Source organism: Rousettus aegyptiacus, unplaced genomic scaffold (genome assembly GCF_014176215.1).
Source record: "Rousettus aegyptiacus isolate mRouAeg1 unplaced genomic scaffold, mRouAeg1.p scaffold_m13_p_2, whole genome shotgun sequence".
In the NCBI taxonomy this organism is placed as follows: Eukaryota; Metazoa; Chordata; class Mammalia; order Chiroptera; family Pteropodidae; genus Rousettus; species Rousettus aegyptiacus.
The window spans coordinates 136898324-136926057 of NW_023416295.1; the positions used below are offsets into that span (position 1 = coordinate 136898324).

Sequence of the window (27734 nt, forward strand, 5' to 3'; positions counted from 1 at the left end):
TAACAGTTGGCAGGAAACTGAAATGGTCTATAGTAAACACTTCTCACATTCTCTTCTTCATCCCCAATGCCAAAATAAGCTGGTGGCAGGAAGAGAGACCAGTTAGTGCCATAACTGTCCAGATATAAAGCAAGGCTATGGCAGCGGGATAAAGAAAGAGAAAGAACAGAGGCTATGTTAAAGAAGAACAATTGCCAGAACACAAAAGGAGTCTTTAAATGATGTTATTATTATATTAATATAACTGTAAGCAAATGAGCATATAAACTATCTTTCTTCAACACAGAAACTTTTTATTTCTAATTTTGTTACTATCCTTTCACAGCTTTTCCTTGGTCATCCAATTTTTCAGAAACATGCACATTTTCTTAAGTTTCTTGGTTCCAAAATATTAACTTTAGAACAAAGGAAAAGAACTTTAGTTATTAGATATTAGAAGTGAAATCTCTGTGGTTGTTTACTGATGTGCTTGGATGTCTTAAATTATGTCTATAATTAAACATATCTGTCTCTTCTCCACTGACACATTCTAAGGGCCCTCTCCCCTTCCACAACACAGAGTACAAACCATGTAATTAGATGTTTAGAAGCAATTGTGATACCTTTAAAGAGAAAGAAGTATAATTCAAGGGTATGACAATGGACTATTCACACTCCCTATCTTACCAGACAAGAAGTAAAAGACACCATTATATGCATTCACTCATTTAACAATGAAATTCATCCTAAATGATTCTAAACAGGCTCCAGTTATCACATAATATTTTCATTATCACATTCTGTCTTCACTTTTCCTAAGAGTGATAAGTGAATTCACCAGATGAGTGAATTAAAGAGAAAAATATGTAAGTTAGTACTTGGCTGTTTTTATTTACTAATTCTTCTATGTAAACTCTATGGCAAAATATGTCTAATTCAGAAAGGAAAAAGTAACAATATTTACCAAAATAAACTTAAGGAAAAAAAAAACTATGAGAAGTATAATTTAAGGATACATGTTAATTGTGTTAAAAATTTTCTAAATGCTCTGGTACTATGTCTAGACTGGTGTGTCCCCAGACACTGTTGAATGAGTGAGCAATTCCATTGAACGGCATCATAATAGAAATAGTGAGTAGGCACAAGTGACCAGTCTGTTCACTTGCACTTGAGCTCTTCTGTTTTACAGAACTGACCAACATATGAGAGCCATATTCTATTTTTCTGAGAAGTTAGTGCAGTGGAAACTCAGAACTGGGCTAATTCTCTTGGCGTTCAGCTGGATTTCTGAACAGAGCCAGTTATATCATCTGTTAAATGTGTTTTGCTCCTGTGTTCATTCAAGACTGCTGGCACGTGACGGCTTGACTATTCTAGTTGAACATGGTTGGTGTTATGGAGTGTGGAGGGCAGAACTTCTGGAACTAATCTAATTCTGTTCTCATGGTGTCCTTAAAGAAGCAAATCCAATCCTAGTAAGAGATGCACTTTGGAAGCCATGAGAGCCCTGGCCATGCTCTGTGCCCCAGGGTTGTGGTGCTTCTCTGGTTAGCTGAGCTTCCAGGATCCCCCTTATGTTTGACCAGAGTGAAGCCTCCTGGTAGGTGGAAAGGGCTAATTTATATCTTACTGACTCAAGATCTTTAACTACTGGAGGGAAAGCTCACTGTCTTCCACATGCTTTCTGATGATCAATTTGACAGAAATAGGGAACAAAAATTTACTTCAATGCCAAATGGGAGTGAATAAACTATAATTTCTGTTTTAACTTAAATATATCCCAGTACATCCTACTATCTAATTTATTGAAGGATTCGCATTTTGGATATAACTGTGGAGATCATCATATAATATTCCAATTCTTTGGTTCTATACATCTGTTGTGTGTACTGGGCCTGCAAGGTGCTGTGGTTTCTTGCTTGTTCATTTAAAGATTATGTGGTTCTGACAGTTCTTCTTTAACATAACTCCTATTCTTCCCCTTTCTTCATCCCACTGCCATACTCTTTCATTGTGCTAGATATTGTGGAAGGAACGAAGAGTTCAAGATAGGGCTTCTTCTGTCAAGGAGATTATAATATAAAGATATATCGCCCAAATCTGAATAACTCTAATATAAGTCAGAGTGTCAAGAACTTCATTATAAACGAGGAGTATGTGGACTTGAGAAAGTATAGTCGAGGGACTCAGGATTCGGAGCTGGGGAGGCATCTCTGAGGTGGAAAAAAAATGTTTCCAGCAGGGATATGGAATGGATAAAGTATAAAATAAAGTCCTAAGTCAGCTAGTTGCCAAGTTTGGCATTTGTATATTTGGGGGAATTAGGCAATATGGCTTAAGAGAGATCTTATAATACTTGCTAATCATACCTGGTTTTGTAATTTTATAGACAATTGGGAGCTACTAAAGATTTTTGAGTAAGGGAATGATATAGTTATATATGCCTGAAGAATATGTATTTGGCGCTGGAGTGGTAAGGAATCATAGTCTATGCCTATTAATGCTAGAAGTGATCTCAGGGTACATGACCCAGACTTTGGCCTTGAAATCATTGGGCTGTGCCCAGGGTCTGGCAGTGGACAGACCCCAAGTCCTTTTACATTGTGCCAATTGTTCTTGTCAATATCACTGTTGAATTATTGCGATTCTTGTGTTTTCTTATTTTATAAAACCATTTTCTAAAAAATTTGACAAAATTACTGACAAATAATTGTGTATATCAATTTTTTGGTTATATATTTTTTCTGTTGCAAAGAACTAGCCCCCCCCCCCCCAAAAAAAAATCACTTATTTTTTTATTTGATTTGGTAGAGCTTAAAAATAAATATTTCTGCCTTTTTCTCATAGGTTAGTGAGAAAAGATCTTGGAATCCAGGCAGAGGTCATTGTGCGTATATCCTTAAGTACAGTTTAGGAATTCTTCTGAAGCAATGACTAAGTGATGATCAATTTTTTACCTGGATAGCTTCATTTGTTTTACTCAGGTAGGGAGATTAGCAGCATCTTGTGACTAATGATCAATGACTTTTAAACCATGTCGATACCTTTTTAGAGTTAAAGCATAATGAAAACTTAATGAAGTCTTCCTGGTACATTAACTTTCTATGAGAAATATACATAAGAAATGCATGCTCAGCAGTCAAGAGACTCCATATGAGTTTTATAGGTATTCCTGACTTAACAATTTAGTTCCATAAACACTGACTATCTATTTTATTAAAAGCCCTGTATTAAGCAACTCTGTGGAATTCGAAAATGATATATGAAGTGAATATTTCCCTCAAGGACCTTTCAGTATAGAAGTTAATTTACTTGTATTTAATCCTGAATAAATTTGAAAATCAGGTTTAGAAGACTACCTAGGCTGGTTGGTAGAAAAGACAGACATTGTATAGTCATATAAGGGTGAATGTAACCAGTGCTATTATCAAAGTCTAACCTTTGGGTGTATATGTCAGGTTAATATTTAATGTGAACATGAATGGCATTTTACTGAACACCTACTTTGGGGAAAACACTCTTCTATGGGATTTGGGGTGAGGTGGGGGTGTAAAGAAAATATGAAAGAGACAGGTCCTGCTCTAGAGGACAGAGATAGACATGCACACAATTAAAATACAAAGCACCTGTTAAGAGTTCAATAAGAGAGGCACAGAGAATTTATAGATTTTTTGAGGAGAATCTATTCTAGTTAGGGCTCTGAGAAGACATTATGAAGCTGGTGGCATATAAACCGGGTCTTGAAGGTGAGGTAGACTTTTTAAAGGCAAGAAAATGAGGGAAGGACCACACGATTTCATTCCCCAATATTTTTACATGCGTAAAATCTGGCTAATATATGTCAATATTAAATGTTTGCAGAGGAAAGCTATCGCTTGGGAATAACATGAGGAGGTGTGGTTTTCAGGGAGCCTCCTTTCTCATTTCTTTAGGGGAGCTGTGCCCATGTTGCTCAATGGTTGCTTTCGCTTTTGTGCTTGTCGTTTGGTTGACTGGCTAAAATGTCTCCCTGAAGCACTATTCGAATGAATAGGGTTTCTCCAAAGGCCAAGGCCCAAAGTCCCCACTTAATATATAGGAAACTCTGCAGAGCATCATCCAGTGTAGAGGAAATTCTATACAGCTGTGCCTGAGAAGACAGCAACAGAAGTAGTAGAGATCCCCCTGAAGACAAAGAACTCAACTGAAGAATTTGGAACTCCCATGAATCCTTGCAATCCAAATAATTGTTGCTCAGTCGGGCAACATGAAGGTGAATAGTCATGACAGACAGACAAATTTCCATGAACCTGTTCATCTAGGGTTATATGTGCATTTTACAACAAGACAGAACTTTATTCTTTTCTTTCCCCCTCAAGAAAGCACAGCAGGATGCATGAGAGTACAGTGTAGTTACAGGATAATACTTCCCTCCTTTCCTGTACATATGCACGTGTGTATTCACACACACACACACACACACACAGACAGTTTGTGAACATTAAGTACTTTTTCTGCAATTATTAATAACATGTTACATGCAAAATATAATACAGTTTTTAAGACACATTTGAATATTTCAAAAAACATATTCAGGAAGGCTCTAAGAACACTAGTACAGTTTGCTCTAATTTTTTTTCTCAGCATACTTCCAAGTGAATTCATCTGTGAGCAATTCACTTTCTCCAGACTTCCTTTGTTCAAACTGAATTTTAAAAAGCTTCATTTAAAAAATGCCTGTCTATTAAGCTTCATTTCTAGCGTGTTAACATTTGTGCATTAGGAAGTTTGAAACCAGTTAAATATAAGCTTATTTTCGTTCAAATTGGAAAATTACAACCTTTAAAACTACATATTTAATGTAAAACATATAAAAAAGTAGCAAGTGTACACTTTTATCTATTCCTAAATATTTGAAAAGGAGAATATTTATTCATTCAAGGAAAAAATTATTTGTCAAAGCCACAACCAATATATAAATAAAAAGGCAGCAGGAGAAACATGTGCTAGGAAGGCTATGTTTATGATCTTCTGACAGAAAATGTATAAATAGGGAAAATTTACCACTCATTCACAGAGCCTAATGAAGCAGAACTAAGATCTCACGCACACTATCCGTCAGGTTGGGAACGTTGGCAATTTCTCAATTTCATGCAGAATAGCACTGTTCAAGTCACATCTTATGGAACAAAGGTCATTTTTTCCTCCTTCAGTCAAAACAGTAAAACTGTAATTGTTTCAGAAGTTTTCATTTTTCTTAAGCTAATGTTAATTTAATGGGTATTCTTTTCCTACACTCCTGATTGCAGGTGACACAGGGCTGTGCTCTCTACAGAATCAATCTGTTCCATGGACTGTCACGTGCAGTACATTTAATTGATGTTTATTGCAAGGTAAAATGATTTATAGTATTTAGTAAGCATTCACAATGTAGAGACTTATTGTTCACAACAGCTTCCTGAAATAACAGAATCTTGGGGTGCATAAGTCTATTCATAAAGGCTATTAAAAGTGTTGCATCTCTTTAGCTATGGAATCTGATTCAGCCATAGACAGGGTGAAAAATCCAGTACCAGCTAAACACTTCTATACTTAAATCTGATAATAGTTAATTGAAAGGTCGTAGTATGTAGGAAGGCTTAAATATGGCCCAGATTCTAGACAAAGGCATGATTCCAATTATTGAATGTTCATTTATATTTCCTCAAGCTGCACTACTATGTTGGCCAAAAGAGACATATGGAGTTTCAGCTACTCTCTAAGCTGCACATTGTTAATTTGCCCATGAAAATACATTTTAAAATTTGTTACATCAGCCTGGATCATATGCCAGGTGTCAAGACTCTCCTCTAGTACTTTCTCAAGTTGTTTTGAAATGTTGGTGTAAAAGATCACATTAACGAAGCTTCAGGATATACTAAGGAAAGAAAAGTAATAAATACAAACAAATCAACTTAAACCTGGACTATGCCAACATGATTTCGGGCATTCAGATAGTTACACATTCAAATCACTGAGCAAAGCTGCCAATATTTGTCTGCATTTTTAATACCCATTGTTCTACAACACTTTTGAACTCAGGTCCCACACTTAGTTCATAATCTATTTCTCAAGACCTGTTAGTTCTTCTATCTCCTGTATTTCCTATCTTGTGCCACTGCTCTCCTCCCAAATGCCCCAATCTGACCCATCAGTAAATTCTCTGCCTCCTTTCTCTCCCCGAAGTCCCTCCATTGGAACCAGTCACCAAGTCATGATGCTCTGGCCTGGACCCTTCTCACAGCCACCCTCTCCAAGCCTGCCCCAGCCCCTATTCTCATTTATTTTGACTTTCCTGCTAACCTCTGGTCTCCCTCACTTATCTTCCTCAGAAGTCCACCTGTAGGAGCCTCAGGGGCCACCACCTTGGGGCGCACAGTGCTCAGTCTACCCTTCAAAACTCCTCAGATACAGTCAGGTGACTGTTTTACATATCAAAGTTTTTTTTTTTTATTTCATTTGGAAAAAAATAAAGGTTCTACTCCTGAAAACGAGTGTGAAAATTACACCTATCTTGCTATGAGTAATTTTCCCTCATTTTAGGCACACGTAGATCTGATTTTGTTACCCCGAGAAACAAAAACGTCTGAAGGCTTTCAACCACATATTAAAACCTGCCCTCCTCATCACGGCACACAAAAAGTTGCCACGATCTACTCCTGTCTTACTTGTTGGTCGCTTACTCCTCTCACCTTCAGCACACGTTAGATTCCCCAAACTCTGACTCTGCACTTTCACTAGAATGTTATAGCCCCATCTGGTTGTTCAATGTTCCAGAATCAACTCAAATCACATGTTCTTCATAAGCTTTTTCTTTTTTTGTTGCTCCATTAGCTACAATTCCCTCCCTTTTCCTGGTTGTCAGTTGCATTTTGTCTCATTTGAATGACTTTTCCTGAGAATGTTAACCCTCTGGTCCATGTCTTATCTTAGTCATCTCTAGAGCACCACTACACTGGTAGCTTTGCACATAGAATGCACTTAAAATCTGTGTTGAATTTATTTGGTCACTGTCAACTGCTGGGTTAATTTACTATTCATATTACCAAAAAGTCACTAATCTTTTTCAAGTATTTACGAGCTATACTTCAAACTTGCAAATTAAGTTAATGTAACTTAATTTAAAACAAATGGCTTGTTTCTGATATTGGTACAATGAAAATGAACATTATAGAAAACTTGGGTTCCTTAGAAATTGTAGTTATAACTACACTACTCAAATGGGTATGATAATCTAGCCATTTCATTCGACTCTAGCTAAAAAAGAGGAGAGAAGGAGATTATTCTTCATGAGTTGAAAGTTTGTTATAAAGCTTGAGAAAGTTTAAATGTTTTAGTATTCCCAGAAAATTTGAAAAAAATCATCTTTAAAATTTAAGCAATTTTTCCTCTACAAAAAAGTTAGTTTGTGCTATTCACTATACTTCTATTCTACTTAAAAAGCATCCATAGCAAAATGTATTTGGAAAACAATGGAGGCATTTTTGTGGAAAATTATGTTTTTGGTCATACAATGTGTGCCTTAGTTAAACTTTCATAAAGGATACAGCACAATTCAATAGAAGAGTGTTTATGGCACATTCAAATTAATCAATTTCCACACTTCTTGGTGGGTCTACCTCTGCCTACTATGGGAACAATAAGAAAAGATAGAGGAAAGCAACATTTCACATGTGAATAATTAGACCTGGATCCTGGGAAGAGTATGAAGCAATATACAGTTGAATCAGATACCAAAGGGTATAGAACACATAAAGCCTCATCTGCATTCAAGGAAAACACCTTGTCCTCTAGGCTCATCTTTTTCTGGTATGGGTACCACTCTGGGACACATACCATGGCTAGATGTCTTGCTTTGTTTTCCTTTTTGCCTTCACATTCAATTTGTGTCAAAAAGTTATAATTCTTAACTTTTTCTTGAAAATATCTCTCACTCTTCCCTTTTTATCTTGTGTCCCACTGCCACACTGTATGGAGCTTGTATCTCCTCACTTCTGTTTCACTTCCTAATCATTCTCTCCAATTTACTTGCATACCTCTGTGACTGCTTATTGTCTAATTAACCCAGTTTAAACACCAGTCAGCATATTCAAAAGGCCCTCTATGATGCACTTTCATTCATTCATTAATTCATTCATTCAATCAATCAACTTTTACTTCTTTTTTTTTTTAAACACTTATTATATGCCAGGTAGTATTTTAGGCACTGGTGATATTATTGTTTTTATTGAAACCTTTATCATATTAATATGGAAAGAAGCCAGAAATTGGTCACTTACTGGCTGTGTAACCTTGGCTTATTCTCTCACCTTTTTAATGTCTGCTGGTTTCCTTCTTTATAGAATAGGAAAACAATCCTGTCTGCTCTACTCAGATCTGAGAAACTTAGATATGAGGTAGGGCATTAAAAATGTTTTGCAGTCTCTGAAGTAACAAACTGCCATTAATTCCTTTATATGTTCTGCTGATATCCTGAAAAGAAATAGCCATTATAGAGAAGAGAGAAATTGATTATGGAAGTCTTTTAGGATTCAGTTCTTCTCTGAGCTAGGTGTAACTTGTAGAACTGAGTTTTGTCTTAAATATAGTGAGAAATCTGTCACTAAAGAGTTTTGAGTGAAGAAGTTAAAAAGACAATGTACTGGCAGGAGGGTGGAAGATGGCTTGATGCTTAGAGACCAGAAGCAACAAGATAGGATTGGAGAGAAAATGTAGATTCATTAATTCCAGAAGATTGGTAGTAAAGGAAAGGAAGGGTGGAAATCAAAGAAATATTATAGAGGAGGAATCTCAGAATTTGACAGTTTAGATGTGATGACCAGAACAGGATGAGGAACACAGGTAAGTAGGGGATGACTTACAAATTAGGATGGCCATGATACTCCTACCAGGGAAAACAAGCAAATTTCTATTCAAAGGCAATGAGTTGACTATTGAATGATGAGTCTGAATTGCACATATCTTGGGGTAGACACTGAGTATATATAAATTAATACATAAATAGAAAGTATCATTAGAGCCAAAATAGACTAATAAGAGCTTTGAGGAAATGGTACTTCATAACTATTCCTAAAATTAAGGTACATGATTTATGGGCAGAATCCTAAGATCGGGAAAGAGTAGAAAAGGAGGTTCAGTACATACTGCTTCCATAATTATACTTTTATTAATATTGTCATTTTATTATTTTATTTATTTTTGCTGTTACTGTTGAAAAGGAAACTGCTTTTCTCAAAATGCTCCAGTCGATGACACTTTTTTGAGGTCTAGAAAAGCAATTCTTTTGTATGTGGATTAAAATAAATTTATTCTTTACTCCTACTGCTAAAATACAATGAATCAGGTTTCAAGCTTTCAAGATCTCTAAGTCATAAAATAGTGAGAGTGTTTTTTTTTTTTTCTGTGAAATTTTCATGCCAAGAATGTTCACTGAACTGTTATGTATAGGGGTTCTATTAGTGTTCTCATTTCTAAGACTCCTCTCTGAGACAATTTCATGTGATTCATATTTTTTATGCTTTTTTGAACTTATATTCTGTCAGTTTTTAAAAAAGCATTACATATTTAAACAAAATGCCACCCTCCCAAAAAATCAACAAAGAGTTTTTTTTTTAAATGCTAGGATAGAATAAGAATTGAATTGTAAGACCTTAAAGTCTATTGCAGTGGATATGATTTCTTAAAAATTTCTAGACCAGGTATAGTAGCCACTAGCCACATGTGGCTACTGAAATTTAACTTAACTAAAATAAGTAAAATAAATTCAATCCCTTAGCCTAGTCCCATTTTAACTAAAATATACACATGTGGCTAGTGGCTACTGTATTCAACAACACAGATATTGGGTATTTCCATCAATAGAAATATCTATTTGTATAGAAATTTGTATAGTACTAGTTGAATTATTTTTTTTCTACCTAAATGAAACAACCTGACTACAGTCTAATTAGTTTTGTTTGTCCCACAGTTGGTCAAGGTATTTGTATAGTAAATGATCATTAATATTGCTGAAAATGTAGAACATTTTCAGGCTACATCCAATGTGACAGCTGTTCACAGATGTACTCCTGTGGTCAAAATCCCAGGAGAGCTCCTGCCATCCTTGTCACCAAGGTCCATATGGAAGAATGTGTTTTTTTTTTCACTGTCCTGTCCCTTTTAAGGAACTATATTATCCTAAGTAAATTACCCCGTAGGTCCCTGGGTAGTCAGATTTTCTCTGGGGAACTCCAAAATAATGTTATTTCATATTATTGGGTCAAACTTATTTCATTTGTAAATTTTATTTTTAAAAAATATGACTTTCTACTGTCTCTTAATAAATATACACTGTTCCTTCTAAATAAACACAGGAATATGAGGAGAAATGAGGTGCAGAGGCCAAAGCCTCGTAACTGCCAGTGGGCAGGATTTCCCCCCATAACGCATTAAATATTGTAATTAAACAAATGTTTTGTGAGCAGTGCAGAAATATCTTGCTGTTCTGTAATTTGTTGAACACAAAGACAACATTCGATAGATCCAAGAAAAACCTAGGAAGAGTGGGCAATCCAAAATCACTATGGTTTTGGCTTCAGTTTACAATAACGGTCAATTTAATTATCAGCCATCAGAGAACATAAAATGAGCCATTATGATAGCTCATCAGAAGGAAAAAAAAAAAGCTGACATGGAAAGCATCTGATCTAATTGGTTCTGGTATTGAGAATTCACCAAAATAACTCCTGACTATAAACAATGTTACAGCTATCAAATTCATCTTATAAAGATCAAACATTTCATTCAGGAGGTTGAATTTTAAAGCAGGCTAAATAATGTATGCTTATAAGTAGGAGACTCCGTTTAGTAAATCTAGCTAATTAAAGCACTTAATAAATGGGGGGAAAACCCAGCACTCTAAATCTCTTGTTGGTACTAGAGAATTCTCATTTGCTCTTTCAGAGAAGTAATCAATTGAAGGGCACATTTTTCTTCTCTTTGTTCTTTCCCATCAGTTTTAATGGGTGCAGAACATCAGTCACACAACATGTAATGGGACAAGAAGATGGATGAGTACATTTGAAGCCACCAGTCACATGACAGAAAACATCCTGATGAGGTGACCGTGGCAGTGCAGAGTTCAACAATATGGCCTGGGCAATATTTAGTAAGTGAAAGTACGTGTTATATGATTTGGTATTAGCACTCAGCAAAATCAATCTCAAGGCACAATTTATCACATGTCCACAGGTCAGACTTTCAAAGTCACATTTTCAAAATATGCTCCAATGACACTCTTACTTCCAGAAAATGATTTAATCCAGCAACAAAGTGGATAAAGAGGAGAAGAACACTTTAACCTTAACCTTGTCTTATAAGTGATTAAAATTCCTTTAGGAGGGAAATTTTATTATAGCCTAGAAATTATGCCCACATCTTACAAGATGAATTGGTGTATGCAGTAGATACTTGCTGGGCACCAACATCCCCTTTGGGACTGAGCCACTTGCTCTCCCTGCCCCCGGAGGCACTGGGTACTGCACCTCTCAGCTCTGTCCTGCTTTGGGAACTGTGCTCAGCCAAAGGGAGTTGTCTTGTGTAAAGCTAACCCTCTCTTCATGGGCCACTACATCCTAAGGCTAGACAATGCAGGAGTGCAAAGACACGGTTGGCTGCTTTGCCTCCCCTGAGAACAGTTCTGAAGGGCCATCGCAGCTTCGCAGCTCTCCCTGTCATCGGCTGAGGTCTCTGTTGAGACTGCATCACAGTTCTGCTTTTTCTCTGCCCCGTCCTACTGTCTTCACTCCCACACAGGTGTTATTCCTGAGGCAACTCTCCAAGCATCTCATCCGAAAATCTCAGTCTCAACGCCTGTTCCCAGGGCCATGCAACCTATGATGGCATGTATTTTCAAAGAGCCATTCATTTTTCTTTGCAGCAAATTAAGATAATTTCAATGGGCTAAATGAAATGACTATGGACATTCAGGTTCACGATTGATAATGTAATATGCTATTACTGTTAAGACTTACACAGAGAAAAAAGGTGTATTTATATAACTTTAAAAAAATTTAAACATTACATTTAATGGTTTCAGCAGTTTGATTCTAGTGGCCTTTATAACCCTATGAATCCAACAATGAATCAAAGTGTATTAACACAGTCAAGGGCTAAGGTACCATCTGCTGGGCCTGCTGTTTCCTTTTTGAGGGATTCAAGGCAACATTAGGTATTGTATGACCATCTATTGGTTCCCATCTATGAATACTATGATATTAATAAAAACTTAAGTAGATATTTCCCTAAGGTCCTGTCAGGACCTTGTCTCTTATACACCTCCTCAAAAATGCTTTATTACAGGATATTACAAAATAAAACCAAACCTATTTGAAAAATACCAACAGAAGATTTTACATCTCAAATTAGTGTTTTTACCTCTCTCAGATTTTCTGTGATATATGAAACAAAGGTAATACTGGCCAGAAGGCTGTGCATACTTCAAAGCTATCAAAGGAACTTCAAAGTGAGGGGCCAATTTTAAAATAATGTTCAGTTGTTGTAGAAGGTGAGAATCAGGTATTTATGGTGGGAGGAAGAGAAGAAAAACACTGGAAGTGGTAATTAGCACACTGATAAGATTGTTACTGCGTGTTCTCAATGACATCAGAGGGCCGTGTTCATCAGTCACGGTAATTGATAAAGTGTCAATTATTCAACTAGAAAATGATAATTCATCAAGATCATTTCATGAATGGGATCTCATATAGAAATTATTGGGGTGGCTATTTATGTATATTATTTGCTTTAAATACTTTTATCACTGTTGTGTTTAATCAGTTATAAAACCACAATTTCATTTTCTTGAAATCTAGGACCTAGTTACTTTGATTTCCAGAGAATGAAATGATAATATAAAAGATTTATAAAACCATGTCTTTATAAATTATCTTTAACTTAACTTTAACAACTTTTAAACATAGTATCTGAATAGAACCCACAAACTTGAAAAAGAATTGACAGTCACAGACTCTGCTTAAATATGTCTGTGAATAATCTACTGTGCATATGAACATCATATAAATGAATATGCAAATTTTATATATTTGCTAAGGTTACTGGTATTTATTGGTGATATTTCAGAAGGTGGACATAGAAAAGACTAAATTAAGCTACTTAGTCTGTGCCAATTCAGGAGGAGATATTTTCTAAGACTTTTGAGTCTAAATTTCACACTCAGGGAAATATTACTATGTGAAATGGAATACTGTCACTGTCTTTCTCTCAATTTCACTCACTACATTAAATATAATTTGGTGCACTTCTGAAAAATTTTAAAAATTATTACTTAAGTTTTACCAATTCTTGAGGATTGAGCAATTCACCCTGAGGTAGAGACATCACCCTTATATATAGTATTTAAAATGTCCACCATAAGCAAGATAGTAAAAATATCCTCCTTCCTGCCCTTCCTCTTCAGACAACTCTAGAATCTGGATAAGGCTGTAAGTTTTCATGGAATATATTGGGCATTTAGGTTAAAATTCAGGACTAATTTTCATGGGACTGAGAAATCTTTGCTTAAAAAGAACTTTGGAGGTAGACAGAGATAAAGGGGGCCAAATAGTCAGTGACAGAAGGAAATTTAACTTCGGGTGATAAACACACAATGTACTAGATATGTGATATAGCGTTGAATTGTACACTTAAAACTTATTTGATTTTATTAGTCAATGTCACCCCAATAATTTTTAATAAAAAAATGAAATTCAAAAACTTAACTTCTACCCTCTTCGAGTTTTCTATCTCAAGTGATATGTGGGCCATTAAGTTAGACAGTTTCCTGAAACCCTTCACTGATATTGAGTATATGAGGAGGATAATTATCTTTACTCATATTATTTTCTCCATGGCTCAAAAAATATCCTAGCTTTTCCAAGTAATAATAATAATAATAAACATGCTTTCGAGTTATTGAAAAATATACTTTTAGTATATTAACTTGGACTAGGTTTTAGTTAGAGCTTAAAGTTTTAAAAATGATTTTAATGATTTTCTTAAGCTACTCTTTGTTTAAAATGATCTTAATTGGTATATTTGCAGTTGTAGAAATTCTCATTTTAGTGCTAAAGTAATTATAAAACCCAAAGGCAGCATCAGAGAATTTTCATCAGGGAAAATTCAGGCATTTTCCAGTATGTTTTACAAACATCACCTTAAATTCTTTTTATGCTTAGGGGGAAAATCTATAAAATGAATAGTTTAATAATTAGCCATATTCACTATTTCAATGATATAAATCATCTAAAACAAAAAGAGATATGTATTAAGGCATTTTTATATAAAATAGCTTTTTCAATTTTACAGCGAATGAAGAAACTAGTTACTAAATCAATAATCCATTTAATCTCACACAGCGCACTATTTTACTTTATACATGCATAAATAACATTGTATTTTAGATACTTCATTTTAACTTTTGTCTATACTACAGCAAATCATCAGTGTGACATCTCATAAAACTTTGTTCCTTTCTCTCTTCCCCCCTCTATTTCTCTCTGTCCCTCCCTCCCCCCAATAGAATATCACTCCTTGCATTGTAGTTATTCGTGAACAAGCCATTTACTGAAGGCTGCTGGACAGTAAACACCTCGAATGCAGAGATCCCACCTTATTCTTTTATGTCACCTTTATCATATTGCCGAGCACACAATTCATTTAGCATTTATTTAGTCATTTATCCTTTACTCAAGAAACATCCATATGAGAACTGGGTTAGATTGAAGACAGGATTTTTTGCCCTGCAGAGATGCATAGCCCAGTGGAAACTGTAAGCAAGTAAAGTAAGAAATGATATGATTCGGTACATATTATGACAGAGGTAGGCAGTGGGCACCTTAGAAAAAGAAAAGAGGAGACTTACTTAAATTAAGAAACTCTGAGATTTCCTGAGAAGGGTGATTCCTAATCTAAGCTTTGAGGAAGGCTACAATTTAGTGTGCCAAAGAACAATGGGGAAATTTTAGAAAGAAAAAAGAAACAGGTTTATTTTGACAGTCGAGGAATGAAAATTCTATCATCTATCATGACTGGGGATTTTGAGATAAAGACCTGATATGCAGGTTCATCGGGGTAATAAAATCCACGGCTTGGGAGCAGAAGTCAGGGAATAGGAGTGTCTTACATGTGAAGGAAGGGTCAAGAGTGTTTTTTTTTTTTGAGAAATGACCATTTTCCCTCAATTCTAAGATATAAGTTCTCCCCAATATCTTCTTGTTTCTGAAATTGGTATTCAGCTTGCAATCAATGTGCATGTTAAAGGTGGTAGCTTGTCAGCCCCAGCTGTTCTTAAATTTGATGATTAGCCTTACAATTAGCAGTATCTTAAAATAGATGACATCTTCAAAATTAAGAAAATATAAACTATTCAATGTCTTGAGTTATCCCGTTTTCAAATACAACTCAGTGAATACTGAAGAGAATAATGAAATAAGGTTTCTTTTATGGATGCAATTATGGCTATGTTCCCAATCCTATCCCCTGACTTGATCTATATTAAATACCTGTCTTGAGCCAGGCATTATATGATATGGTAGAACTGCAAAGATGAGGAAAAACTAAACACCGACACAGAAAAGTCTGGCTGTATTTCAAATTGTAAAGCACCATGAAACAGGAGCATCGGGAAGAGTGACTGACTCTGTGAGGTTCAGAGAAGCCTTTTCGGATGGCAAACTTTGAACTGAGTCACAAGGGATTGGTGTTTTTACACATATGGGGGTGGGAAAAGCACAGTAGGCAAAAGAGACACTGTGTTGAAAGGCAAAGATATAAAAAAATCAAACGCAAAATTATAGTTTGGTTTGCCTAAAATGTGGAATGTTAGGAGAGCATAAGAGAAGATAGCAGATTGCGAAGGATCTTTTCAGGCATGGATTTATAAAAAAGTGGAGAAAGGCTTTCAAGCTCTCAAAAGTAGGATTGACAAGTCACTTTCCCATACTGATGGACTCTCATAGGTAAGACAATTTGATTTAAGGAGTTAAAATAGACGAGGAAAAAGGTAGTGGAGAGGACTTATTTCTCTTTCTTATGTCAAAAAGGGCATCTCTGCAAACCCTTCCGAAGAGAAATTTAAATAGCATCTATTATTTGCCTTCTTTCCTTCTTCTTTTCCTCTCTCCTTTCCATTTTTCCTTCCTTCTTTCTTCTTCCTTTATCAGATATTTATTGAGTGCCTACTATGTGCCAGGTACTCGGTATTTCTGGATCAGTAAAGCAGATAAATACAGAGAGCTCAAAGTGTGAGGGATATTTCATACTTACAATAAAATAAACATGGGCTTTGTCACTAGGCAGATCCTGTTTTGAATTCCAAATGTTCAACTTATTGACAATATGAATTTGTCACTTAATTACTTTGTGCCTCAGTTTTTTCATCTGTAAACAGGGACAGTATTACCCATCTCACAATGTAATAACTTGTTAGACTGAAATGGGATCGTAACCTCAAAAGTTACCCTTTATTGCATTCCTGTAATGTGTTATGCCCTTTATATATGTTATCTCATTTTACCGTTGACAAAACACTTTAGTGATATTAATCAATTAAACAAAGGCTAAATGAAGTTAAGTAACTAACTCAGTCATAGAGGAAATAAGTGGTGCAGTTGCCTGATTCCAAAGCCTCTGTTCTTTCTTTCATGCACAGTACCTCTGCTATGTACCACATTGTGTATTTAGCCTGTCCTTACCAAATAGTAATACCCTGTGTGCCAACTAGTAAAACGTTTTTACTAGTCGTCTTAACACTAAGGTTCACAACTGCACAGGCAATAGGCAAAACCAACTTCAAACATTATAAATAGGAGTCACTAAGGAAATACGGAGAATACTTAAGGTGTGCATGGCAAGATCTATCCACTGTGGGTCAACTCAGCATGGCTGTGCTCTTATAAATAAAGTACCAAGAAACAATATTTACACATATTCTATTGTTTAAATTGATTTCAGAGACTCTATTTGATTGCATCTTTCGGGTGTACAGTGCCCTGCTGTGGCGATGGCAGCAAGTCCATTCATTTTTACACGTAGATCAAGACATTCAACTACTCTCATCCCATATCCTGTTTTAGTCAGGCCATTCTTCCCATTTCCCCATAAATATGTCCTGTTAGTCATCTTCCTGTGATTTTGCTTTCACAATAATACACCCTGGGCACCAAACATTTACCTTCAACTGAATGGGTGTACAATGACTATGTGAAATCAAAAACAAAAATCAAAAAACAAAACAAAAAACTGAACCTTGGTTCTTAACATAAGCCATTCCAAATAAGAACAACTGTTAAGCTGTTCCACAGACACTTAGACTATCCTTACTTATATAGATATGTCCTTTCTCTGTAATGTCTACTGTGCTAGGGTCATACACGTCCACATTTGTCCTCTAATTGTTCTGTGATGATATACCTTGAAGACCAGCTTCTTAGCTTATGCTTCTTTTTTATCCACTGTTGCTATTTAGCACAGTAATGAGGACGAAGTAGGTACAGAGTAATTATTTATTGCTATTTGATGAGAAATACTCTTTCCCAAACTTTCTTTTATTTAAAAAAAATATTAATACCTGAATTCTATCATGATTAAATTATAAGAGAGCATTATTAATTACAACAGTGGTCATTCATCTATGAAGTTATTATTTTTAAGAACACATTAAATATTTTAGAAATTCTCTTTGTTCACATACCCTTGAAAGAGTTTTTAAGAAAATAAATAAAGGTACCTGAAACAGACCCTTAAGAGGCTTGGAAGTCAGAGGTTAGTTCATAAAAATCTAATTTCCACTGAGATGAGAGCATGTTTCTAGAAAAAAATTCCTACAGTATTTCTAAAAAGCTACATAAAGCAGAAATGAGGGGGGTGGGAGTGAGAGGGGGAATACTTCACCAGGACCCAAACAACCATAAAGCAAGATTTACAGCTTGTTACGGAATGGCACAAATTAGCAATTAGACGTTATATGTTGAAACACAGAAAAATATGGGGCTGCTACCTTTTAAGCTTTTTGTTGAAGGAAACAATGAACTCTTCATAATAACCCTTTTAAAGCTGTTATTCCACATTGAGAGTGATAGAATTAAGAAAGAAGAAATGAGTACAGCTGGAAGGGAGATGGAGATGGGACAGGGTATATTGATGACTTGGAAATATTGCAGTTAGAACTGAAAAACACAGCTGCACTTGCATTATCTAGAATTCTAAATTTGAAGACAAAATTAGCTCTCAGTGTTACCTAAATCCTCATGTGTCAAAAGAAGACGACATTTATTAAGAATAACACCTAAGACTCTTATAGTGCATGCCCTAGGATGGATAATGGGAGAAAAGAGTGTCTGCAAAAGACTAAATGAGTGAAGCAGATCCTGTTCTGAGCACCTCGTTCACCTTCCTTTCCCCCATGGATTATAAACGTTTCAAATGCAGGGATCCTTTATAGAACCACAACCCAGGGGCCTCTATTTGAGTACCTAGTGATTAATTTTTGTGATTATTTAATAAAATTTATTGTATACCTATTAAATGACTTGTGAAAATTCAATAGGTTAAAATCCACTTATATAAAATGAATGTACTAGACTGTGATTGGTTATTGTGGAAGAATTTTTCACTTATCAGTTAATCTTTAGAAATAGTTCCTCTTGTGAAGTTTAGAAATTACTGCTGAAGATACGTCTCATTTGTTACTATCTAATGTGATTATAAATGAATAATAAAGGTCATGTTAAGTAATTATGTAAATATCATGTGTTTTAGAAAAAAATTTCAACAAAAATTGAAATTAAAGAATTTTATAATCAGACTAGCCTACTTAACCAGTAAATTCAGATGAGTTGAAGAGTCAAATTTCTCAGCATATGCATCAGTTAAGTTTTCAGCAACATGTTACCTTGAGTATAATATGAAACCAGTGAAAATGTTTTATCGAAATAGAAAAATATGCAATTAGAAATGATTGACTTTCTCCTGGGTCTAGACCAATTCAATAAGTGATGAAATATAAATAAATTAAATGTGTACATTTAAATAAAATATGTGATGTGATTTTCTGATCTTTCTAGTAGGAAAAGGCATTTTACTTATTAAACCTATAAATTAATGTACAATTAAAATGTTTGTTTTTACAAAAGGCTTCCTATATATCAAAAACTCTAACAATTGAGTTTTTTTTCTCCAAAGTCTTAGATAAGGATGATTCCAGCTAAATGTATGTTTTATTTTTTAATTGCTATATTATCACCACTATCTTAACATCATGGCTCAAATGTAAAATCAATTTATCTTATTTTTTAAAGTAAAAGTAAGAATAATTTTATTTTTTAAAAAAACTCAGTTTTAAATAATTTTACATTCTCCTAAAAATGGGCTAATAAAATCTGTACTCCAATGCAAGCAGTGACTCCATTTTTGATAATCTGTTGCATCTCGAGAAAATTCTAGAAAGCATAGTGGACCTCTTCTTTGAATACACCACTTTCTGGATTTTGTCCATATTTTTATACTGAAATGCTCTGTAATAGTTACCACTAATCTCTATCAAGGGTAGGTTCTCCAAGGAAGCCAGCCTCTGAGATAGAATTGAGTGTGCAAGATGTTTGCTAAAGAGTATTTCCTTTGTGAAAAGGAGAAGAAGAAAGCAGAATTTGGCAGGAGAACCACATTGTGATGCAGACCCAATGACAGTTGCAGAAAACTCTAGAGCTGACACTGCCTTTCAGAGTCTCCCTGCAAACAAGGCCAGGCCCTTATACACGTGCATCAGTCATTAGATGGGCCTTCTTGGAGGGGAAGAACCTTGGGTGAGGGTGCTCTCTGCATGTAAGACAGACCCCAAAGAAGCTGACAGGTGAAGTTCCTTACTGTCTGTATGCTCAGCAGCTGAAGAGGACATCACATCTTTTGAATCCGAAGATACTGCAGTTCTTATCATACGCAGTGTGTTTGACCATGTTTGGCCCACTCCTCTTTTTAAAAGTCTCTCCTCTTGGCTTCTCCCACAGCTCATTTTCCATCTCGTTCTATAATAATTTCTCTTTTTCTTCCTTTCTTCTTTCTTCTTTGCCCATTCCTCAATATTACGTCCTTGGCCCACATCTCTCTGCACTTTCTAGTTTATTTCCTTACTTTTGACATCTTTTTAGGTGATTTCATTGGAAAAATATATATACAACAAGTTTTTGTTTTGAACATTCACTATTTGCCAAACATTGCTTGGATTGCTCATAAGTAAACTCAACAGCCTTTTCTTCCCTCCCTAGAAATCACTTCCTTTCTTTTATTCTGTCTATAAATTTACTACACCTCCCATCTCACAAGCCAGAAATCTATTGGATTTACCTTCACATAAGTCTTAATTCTGTTCCCTCTATTATATTCTTTCTATCATTAACTTAGCCTCTGTAACAACCACCAATTGATCTCCCTTGTTGCAGTTCTGGTGTAGTACACCATTCCAACTCGAGCCCAAAGTCCAGCTACAAACAACAACCAAGTCCATCACACTCTCAATTATTATCAGAGTGATCTCTCCCTCTTTAAAACCAACCAACCAACCAGCCAACCAGCCAACCAGAAAATGGATGGGAGACTCTCCAGGGTCTGGTATTGTCCATCTCTCAGGTCATGTCATGGGAGCCTGCCTCTCACTTTAGCTTTTAGAAACATTTATCTCTTGTAGTTCCCATACTCCAAGTCCATTCACACCTATTACCTGTTTGCCAGTTCAATGGACTTCTTTACTTTTCCATCTTTTTGTTTTCATCTCCCTTTCTTCTCCCACTCCTCAAACCCCTATCAGGCTGAGTATCTTTGTACTGCTATAGATGGAGGTCTGTGAACATCTCTGTTGACTCAATGCTTCACTTATCAACATTATATGAAAATTCTCTGCGTATATCTCTCTTATGCTGCCAGAGTGCACATTTTTCAAAAGCAAGGACTGTCAAATTTGTCTTTGCATTTCCCTTAGTAAAGATCAGAACTTGGCACTTACTGGGCAATTGGAGCTTACTGAAAGTTTATTGAACTAAACTACATGTCTAGAATTTAAGGCACCTGCTGGGTGGTTGAAAGAAGCAAGATAAGGTCATGTGTCATTTGTTTTTATGATCGTAAGGAACAGACTTCATTTAAGTAAAATCAAAATAAATGGAGATTTATAGGAATGTACTAGAACTAAGAAAATGAGGCCACTCTGAAGATCTGTTATTTATTCTTGATGTCTTTTTCTCATAACCTATGTGATTTATTTCTCAAGTGTCTCTGATATTGTTAGCAGATATAATCATCCTAGATTTGGTAAACCACAGAACCCCAAGTTCCCCAATATATTTAAAGATTACTCTCTCTCTTTTTGCATTCCTTTGCTTCCTAATCCCCTTACTAATGGTCTGTTTCCCAATACAAATTTCTGAGACTGAAAGACATTTCATTGAACCCTCAACTTTATGCATCAGGTGTCTGTTCCTAGTGTAATCAGCTTTTAGGTATGGGTAGAGAGGACAGCAGATGGATATGGTCCTTTACCAGAAGCTATGAGTGAGAGAGTTTACTCTAAACAGGCTGTGGACATGCAAGACTTCCTGTCTGCTGGCAGAGTGGGGGTTGAAAGACAATCAATCACCTGACCTGCCTTCAAGGAGCTCACAATTCAGTCACACACAATTGACTATAATACCAGACAGATGAACATGAAAAAAGAACTCTAAAAATTGTGTACAAAATGCTATGAGAGTTCCAAGGCGGGAGAGATCAATTTTTTAAAATCGATAATTGCCAAAAGCTCTCTGTCTGAGGAGATATTTGAGTCAAAGACGTAGGATTTATATAGCTAGTAATGAAAGAAAATAGACAGTGGTGGACATAGATAAGGAGGGCATTCTACAGAAGCTGGACAAAAAGAACTAAGTTACAAGGGTCCAAGCTGGGAGGCAAACTTACAGAGAAAAGCAAAAGGACGGGTCCAGAAGAATTATAAACTGTATTAGAAGAAGATTGGTGAAAGAGAAAGCTGAAAAAGAACCTAGGATCGGCTCAGGAGGTCCTTAAATATACTAGAATTGGAAGTTTCACTTTATTTTATAGTAATTGGCAGCCATTGGATACTTTCTAGAAATATTATTCCAGCAACAATAATCAGGGTAAAAGGGCACACTGGTGAATTCTATGTGGGAAAGTTTTTACTATAATATCAGGGAGTGTTACTAAAAGAAATTATGCTCATAGGGAGGGCAGGATTTGATGCTGGAGAATGTGAAGAAGTACAATAAGCAGAAGGTAACTGTGTGGATGAAGAGGACAGAAGTGTCTATTTAAAGTCTGTTTCTGTGTTTTATTGATAGGAAGAAGGACAGGTGAGACCTTCTCTAGCATTAAGGAATGTGAAGAAAGGATGATGTTTGGGAAAAGAGGTTAAGATGTGACTTGGGTTTACATCGTACGTGATAAAATAAATTTCTGAAAGCTATGGGATGGTAACTAGAGAAGGAAGATTACATGAGATTCAAGAAACTTGTAGAATGATGGTGCCTTTAACATATTTAGAAATTATGGGATGCTATCCTATAACTCCTCATTGGGCTCTTATGAGGATTAAATAAGAGAATGCTTAGGGAAAGAGTACTTAGTGCAGCACCTAGAATACTGTAAGTTCTCACTGCTAGCTGCTGTCAATATTGTGATTATTACTTTCAAAGCAGTTTCTCTTTCAATTTATGTAACTAATGCATAGGAGCAGATTGTGGGGAGACCTTTGGGCTGAATCAAACCAGTCAAATGAATAAATCAACTCTGAGTCCTGCAACAGTCTCCACTTACAAGAAGATAGTGGTCACATTGGTGACATTGCCTGGAGAGCTAGCACTATTCTAACTAAGAGAAGAATCTTGCATATCACAATATGGGATTTTAAGTAACTCTTGTAAACAGTTTTATGTTAACAGTATGAACTCTTAAATATTTGCCTACATTTTGGGTACATTATTTATTCAACACCAAAGAACACCCCATTGATCATTTCCATTATTTAATCAATCAAAAAGTTTACATTTGATTTATGTATGATAAATTAAACTAAGAAGTCAATAGATTAGATATTATCATGTAATCTCACAGAAATAAATCTGTTACCAGGTCAGAAATGCCTTGCGAGCTACTGTAGCTCTCTTAGTACAATTGGCTATTTAATCAGATTAATAGGAAACAGGCAATTCAGTTCATGTCAACAGAAAGGCATTGTTCAAATTACCCATTTATTAATTCTTAAGAGGTTAATAAATAACCTACTTTGAATAAAATAAATCACTGCAGATAACAATTGTGTCCCTGGCACATATGAAAGTTAATAGATGCAGAAAGATGTATGGAAACTGCTTAGTGTTAAGGTTGCTAGATCCAGCCCCAGACCCTAGATTCTCGCATCTGTGTTTATACTGGAGCCTGATTGGCCCAACACCAGCTGAAAAAATAATTTTTTTGAGGCAACATTTCCTCTCTTCTGCCAATTGAAAGTCTTAGCTCCTCTACAGGAGCAAAAAATAGCAACAAAATATAAACTTGACCTCATTTCACACCTCAGCACATCATTCTGATTGCTCCACCGTACTCCAAAGTGAGCACATTTGCTTTTGTTTACTGCAGTTATAAACCTGAAACTGTATTCTACTTGGCCTACATTATCAGATTGCTAAATCTAGAAAGAAAATATGAAAAAGCTCAATAAATACTTTACTCTTGGTTATGTTTTTAATATTCACTGCTAATCTTAAATCATCATATCCCCTGGTAAACTTTAATTTGTCTTGGCTTTTAAGAAATAATAACAAAAGAAACAAAAGGGCAGGTGATCTGAAAAATTACAAGTCTATATATAAATATGATTTGGACAATCAAGTGTTAATGTTTGTGTGAGCTAATTCATTTTAATATACCAGCCAGAAATACTCAGGCTTCCAATCTCAAGTCACTTTTGTAAATAGTATCCTCTCTAATGGGGGCAGCTACGTGTCCTTGCGAACACCTGGCTAAGAACATGCTCACTTTCATGTGTGCTCTGAGCTGCTTCTCCAAATAAAAATAGAAACTAGTTTGCAGCACCACGCGGGGCTCCAGTGTATTATATGAGCCTATCACTAGTTTCCTTTGATATCTTATCTATTCCATTAACTCAATAAAATAGAACGCAAAGCTGGGGACAAACTGTAGGAGGGCTCCCCTTGGAAAAGACATGCAAGACCTTTAAGCTGGGGTTTTAACTTATCTAATAAAAGCCAGTTAAATGGAAGCTAATACTTCATTTTTCACTCCCTTTATTAAAGATCATAAGTACTGCATCTCAGGAGTAGAGGAAATAAAATAAATATATGGAGGAGTACAGGTGGAGGCAATAAAGAGTATGGCTTATCTATTTTCTCAAGATTTAGGAAGCACTTAAAGCCAAAACTCACAGGCAAGCATTTTAAAAATCCACAACAAAGGCTCCTGCTCCTTAACAAATACAGTGGTCCTTTCTGGATGCAGTAATCCTGCTTGATTGCTTAGTAGAATATAAACAGCATAATCAGGGAGGATGCCACCCACCACTTCCTCCATATTACACTTTTATATCAATTTAGTAATTCAGGGAAAAAATAGATTGAATAATCCACTCCTCTGTTCCCCTACCACCCAAAGAAAAACAATACTAGAACTCAAACTCCAACAAACCAAACTAAAGGAAAGTGTTCCACCTAGAGACTGTTTTCATGAGTCAAAGTAGATGAGAGCTTATCTATGAGGTGAATATTATTTTAACCTATCCTTGAAAGTTTGTAGCAAAAAAAAATTAAGGAAAAGGTATTGCCCCTGGTGTAATTAACAATGTTAATCTTCTTTTTCCTCTCTATGGTGATAAAGGAGTCATTTTTATATTTAATTAATGCAGAGCATCATTTTGGAAACTGGCTAATGAGCCTCTGATCACATTACCATGAAAATGTGCATTAACATTGCAACTGAGGAGGCTGTTTCATGTGTAGCAAATCCACTTTGTAATTAGCCCACTGTGAAATGAATCATGTTAGGGGGAAATTTGAGGGAACCAGTAGGCAGTGGGCATTTGGCTGCTGCTGTGCCCACAGACCACCAACATCCCAAACATTGTCTTTCATCAGCAATGTTGTTTAAACACAAAAGTAGTAGTGTGCCACAACTGGACAAACTGGAAGAATGGAGAAATACACTTTATTTTGACAAACCAGAAATTTGGACTTGAGCATACACTTCAGGAAAACCTGCCTAAATCAAATGGTGAATAAATAAAATTCTATGAAAACTATGAAGGCTAGGGATATAGTTTTCTTATTTTTATTCTGAAAAGCCCTCAGATATATATAGATAGACATCTGAATTTACACACTTTTTCCTAGGACACACACAAATACTGTAACAGGCTCTTGAAATTAATTTCTAGTACTAAACAGGCAAAAAATTACAAAAAAGATCCAAGAACAAGTGATAAGAAAATTCCTTCATCTCCTTTTTAAGCTAAGACATACCATATATTTTTTTTCTGCTCGTATAATACAAATATACTGGGTCTTCCTCTTAAACCAAAGCAAAAATTCCTAATTAATCAAATAATTCCTCTGACTAATAAGATCTGGCAAGAAACTTTTCCTGTCTATTAAAAATAACTGAGATCACAGACCTATTAAATCCCAATATTCATGCAGACAATGATACATTTGATTTTCAAATGTCAACACTATTCCAAAATGAAAGAGGTGTCTCAAAATATGACAGACATGGATCTCAGTGTTACTCTTTTTACTTGACTGACATCTTGGCAGTAGATACAAAAAATGTTAAAAAGAATCCCACAGGAAGTCATCTGAAGGGGGAGTGGCAAGGAAGCTGAAAACTGCCACCCAAAACCAAAATAAAAAGCCCCCAACCAGCAAGTCTGTCCTCAATTCTGAAATCTACTGAAAGAAAAAATAAGGCTAGCCACAATTCATTTACCATCTTTTAGACAAACACAAAGCCTGGCTGTTTAGCTGCTTAGGTATCAGACCCTGCACTCACCTGGGAAACTTCATACAGCAGTTTGTAGTGTTCCTCTCTTTTCTGAAAAGTGCACAAATTGCAGCCCATTCTAAGAAGCAGAGAGAGAGAGCAAATCTTCTAATTTCCCCAGAACTGAAAGGCAAGTGAACTGAAAGGGAATCACCCTCCAGACTTGACTACTGTTTTTCATCAGTCACTTCAGTCCAGAAACAGACAAACCGCTGTTAGCTGGAAGCACAAGCCAGGGTGGTGTGTAGCAGCATGCTCTTCTTCGCTTTCCCTAAGTATCTTGCACTCACGGATACACACACAGAGTTTCCAGTCAGTTCATGGCAACACTCCCCCTGTCTCTGCATCAGTGCACATGACTACACAGATTCCAGCTCATGAATATTAATAGTGCCTCATTGATTATTTATGACAGAACATGTTAGCAGGGAGGGGTGTCATAGCTGCTGCTGATGACAGATGAATATTCACTAATTAAGAAGCAAATGTAGTGTGGTTAAACAAAATTCACTTGTGTCAATAGCATCTCTGTTTATTAAGGATAAAGGGGTTGAGCATAGGGCATTTCAAAAAGAACATACACTTAATTTCTCCACTGATATAAGCTTTTAATGTGGGAATAAGAAATTCAGAAACAAATATATTTAGTTCCTATCTACATGTTCTGCAACAATTAGAGGAAAAATTTTCAGCATTATTAAGGATAGGGGAAGATGAATAGGAGCAATTATTTAAATTAATAAAATAATTAGAAGCAAAGAAAAATTTGGAGAGTGATGGACAGAAACAGAAGATGGGTGGTGTCATTCAGAGTTTTAATTGTGACCCAAAAATAAATAAATAAATAAATAAATAAATAAATAACTGAATAGTTTCATTTGTAAAGACCATTACTTCCTAGAAAGAAAATAAGGCATATTTTCTTAGTCTAAGGCATATTTTCTTAGTCTAACATTTAAGCAGGTATGAGTACATCATACTTGTACAGGTAATAAATATTTTAATTAGATAATAAGGGAATATCTATTGAATATGAATTTGCAGCACTGTAATGCATACACATCTATATTCAAAAATTAGATAAATACAATGCCTTTCCTGAGAAAAATTTCAAATGCATATAGTATTTATGCTAATTTTATTAAAGTCATATATAATATTTCAGAAAGCTGACTTTGGCAATATTTAAATTCTAACGTAATGCACAATAACTCCATTTATACTTCTATATCTACAGTTCATGAGGTACAAAGGTGAACACGGACTTAAAAATTAAGCTTAGATGTTTAGATAACAGAAGTAATGTATTTAATTTCACACTCTCACAAACACATATATCGTACTGTGTTGTATTGAGCTGGCAATTTTTGTCTCTTAAAGATATATTACAAACACCTAAAGCAGATAATGAAAGAAAATTCCTTTTGTTCCTTTACTGACTTATCCACAACCTCTGCTAATTAAGAAGTATGTCCTTGTTCCAGCACATCTTTAAACTGGACAGGATAGCAGGTGGGTTCCAAAGCAAAAATAATTACTTGGAAACTGATGACTCCGGTTAGGAATTACATTGGATCTTGAAGATTTTTAATTGCTCAACACTTACACATAGCTACTTTTGGGGGTCCAATTTCCTAAAAGTGCTT

At 35.5% G+C, this 27734-nt stretch overlaps 1 protein-coding gene across 2 annotated transcripts in view; it reads right to left on the minus strand.

Moving 5' to 3' along the window:
- The window catches only part of PDZRN4 (PDZ domain containing ring finger 4), a 320925-nt gene that overhangs the window by 95064 nt on the left and 198127 nt on the right, over positions 1-27734 (minus strand). Inside the window, exon 1 of one of the 2 annotated variants that reach the window (XM_036236612.1) lies at positions 26098-26924. The exons of the other annotated variant lie outside the window; for it this stretch is intronic. Coding sequence (XP_036092505.1) covers positions 26098-26166 — 69 coding nt within the window. The 5' untranslated portion in view covers positions 26167-26924. Of the gene's footprint in view, positions 1-26097; positions 26925-27734 lie in introns of those variants that run through there. 2 annotated transcript variants of the gene reach the window in all.